Source organism: Aspergillus japonicus (assembly GCF_003184785.1).
Source record: "Aspergillus japonicus CBS 114.51 unplaced genomic scaffold BO86scaffold_39, whole genome shotgun sequence".
Classification (NCBI taxonomy): Eukaryota; Fungi; Ascomycota; class Eurotiomycetes; order Eurotiales; family Aspergillaceae; genus Aspergillus; species Aspergillus japonicus.
Genome location: NW_020291676.1, coordinates 1 through 2659, shown reverse-complemented (window position 1 = coordinate 2659; position 2659 = coordinate 1). Strand labels below are relative to the sequence as shown.

The window sequence follows — 2659 nt, the reverse complement described above, 5'->3', positions numbered from 1 at the left end:
TTCATATCAGGGCTTCGAAGTCGAAACTTTGACAGCAGCAGAAGAATGCATAGGCTAGTAGTTACCTCTAGGTGATGACCGTTGATCATCTTTTTACTAGGCTTACAAGGGCTTAAAGGTATGCACTATGTACTCCGTAGTACATTCAGGAATCGAGTGGGGAAAAAGTTGATGTATCAACTTTTCCCCGGAAATGGGTTCCACCCTTGGCTCCTAAGCACTTCGGATGGGGCCCGAGGGAGGGCCACGGGTGGCTGGGAGGTTACAGTACATGGAACCAAGAGTTGTCGGGTCGTGCCCGGGGGTTAGTTGGTTGACAACATGCCTTTTGTCGAGTACCGGGCTGGTCGTCTCAGCTAGAAGGTTTTCTTATAGATATGGGCCACTTTGTTGCCGCCTGAGGCATTCATCGCAGAGGGGCCGATTGTCAAGTTCTTAGTTGTGTCTTTCAAGAGCAGTTGGGTGGTGTGACTGGGAACATGCTTCCCGCTATAAGGCGATCTGCATCCAGATCTCGGTCCTGGTAGTGTCCTTCTTGTTTCCCTTGGAGGATGGATGGCGGTTGAGTCGGACCTGCAGCTAGCAGCAACGCTTAGAGCAAGGTTGACAGCTCTACAGATTCAGTACTGTGACTGTGCAACAATCTACCCCCTCCGGAACAAGGATATCAACCTCATGATCCGAGTCCTCACCATAGAAACCAGCAACTCACCAGCAAAACCAAAACCTAACCTCAGCCCGACAGATTTCAATCCCAAAAGCAATAGCGTACACCGCTAAATATACCATTAAAAGCGCTTGATATACGAGCCCAAAAGAAAAGACAGGCTATAGACCCATGAAGGAGATCAGAGCCCGAAAGATGATATATACCGACACCTCATCCTCCGCCCCCGGACCGCCAACTCAGTTCTGACTCTGCAATCTGGCCTCGATCTCCACAATATCCTCCTCACTCTCCACCTCAATCACACGGTTCACCTCGGCGGTGTTGCGCATCAGCTCGACGGCACCCGCATACATCATCCGCAGCGAGGGGTTGCAGTTCTCGGGGAGGTAGTAGAGCATCACATAGGGGACGGTGAGACGGCCGGACGACTAGACAAGAACCAAAAACGCAATATTAGCGACCCGCGAGGAGCTGCAACAGCAGAAACCAAGGGGGGGAGGCAACGAACCAAGGTCAACGGGTAGCTGAGAAGGATGAATCGAGGCGACGTCTCGGGAAGCTCGTCGGCGAGATCTTCCATCTTCGTGTAGACTTCACCATCCTCTGGGCGGATTTCTTGGCTCTTGTTGTCGATTATATCTGTCGACCCGGCCAGTCAGCCCCAACACCTTCGATATGTGACGCGGCGAATTTGCTCTTCGATGCCGCTGCCACAGAAGGACGGAAAATGCCTGCATGCATCGTTCTTCGAGTATCGTCGGCGAGGGGGATTTCGAACGAGCGCGAGAAAGGCAACAACAAAGTGGAACGGAGCCCTACATATAACAGCCTGCGGGTCATTGGCGCGCGAGGTCCCCAAGCGAAACTTGCGGAGCTTCTCTTTCGTCTCCGGCGAGAAGGAATATAGACGAGATTCGGACTGGGAGAGGGGGTGGTCAACCTCACGAGGTATGGATGAAGGGCAAGGAGGGGGGAATGCGGGGCATGTGTCCTCACCATCTTGTTGGTATGATAACGACCTCACCAAGGTTAACCACACGAAATTCTCTTTTAGGCCGGCAACGAAGAACCAGCGGTGCAGGCACGAAAAGAACGAGTGGGTATCAGAAACGGAGGAGACGACGTCGATCGAGAAGGCAACTTAGCACCAAGTGGGATGGATGGACGATGAATGATGGGATAGGAACGGGTTGCCGGCCGCCCGCTATTTTCTTCCCCACCCGCTCGAACCCTCTACCTGCAGACTCTCTCTCTCTCCCTCTTACTTTCTTTCCTTTCCCCCTCCCCGCTCACGCTTGATACTTAGTCCGCCTGAAATCCACTCACTCCTCCCTTCGTTCCTTAACCTCCATCCTCGATGTTCAGTCGACTCAACCAACTCACCCGTCATCTCACCCGACCAGCCCTGAACAATTCATCCTCTGCAAGCTCAATCCCTTTCACCCCTACTTCAGCACTCAGAACTCGGGCTCCATCCCCAGCATCCTTCAATATGACATCATCCGTACTCCCGAAGAATAAACGAACCATCCACACCGCGGCATGCCTGATCATTGGTGACGAGGTACTTGGAGGCAAGGTGAGTATTGTATCCTAACACAATCAATTCTGTCAAAATTCGTTCACTTCTGTTCACCACCGCATGTCAATCTCCTTCTCAATTGAGAAAGAAGTGGTGTCCAGCAAACCCAACCCGTCTACGCGCAGAACCATTCCTCCCAACACCAACCAACTAACCACCCCCCGCAAAACCTCCAGACAATAGACACCAACTCAGCCTTCTTCGCGAAATGGTGTTTCTCGCTAGGCATCCAACTGAAGCGCGTGGAGGTGATCGCCGACGACGAGAGCGAAATCATCGAAGCCGTGCGGCGGATGAGTGATCGGTACGACTTCGTGGTCACCAGCGGAGGCATTGGACCGACGTACGTACAGCCTGCCCTGCCCTGCAAGCCCATCCTCAATCCCTCGCACCCCTCCCTCCACTCC

At 53.1% G+C, this 2659-nt stretch overlaps 1 protein-coding gene across 1 annotated transcript; it reads right to left on the bottom strand.

Moving 5' to 3' along the window:
* Window positions 1–843: 843 nt before the first annotated feature.
* BO86DRAFT_434082 (GMF family protein) lies at window positions 844–2022 on the bottom strand (the record flags this gene model as incomplete). Its single annotated transcript, XM_025675882.1, has 4 exons — window positions 844–1098; window positions 1179–1309; window positions 1490–1589; window positions 2017–2022. The coding sequence occupies 4 exons, from the start codon at window positions 2020–2022 to the stop codon at window positions 907–909; spliced, it is 429 nt and encodes a 142-aa protein (XP_025525849.1). The 3' UTR covers window positions 844–906.
* Between the last annotated feature and the right edge of the window lie 637 nt (window positions 2023–2659).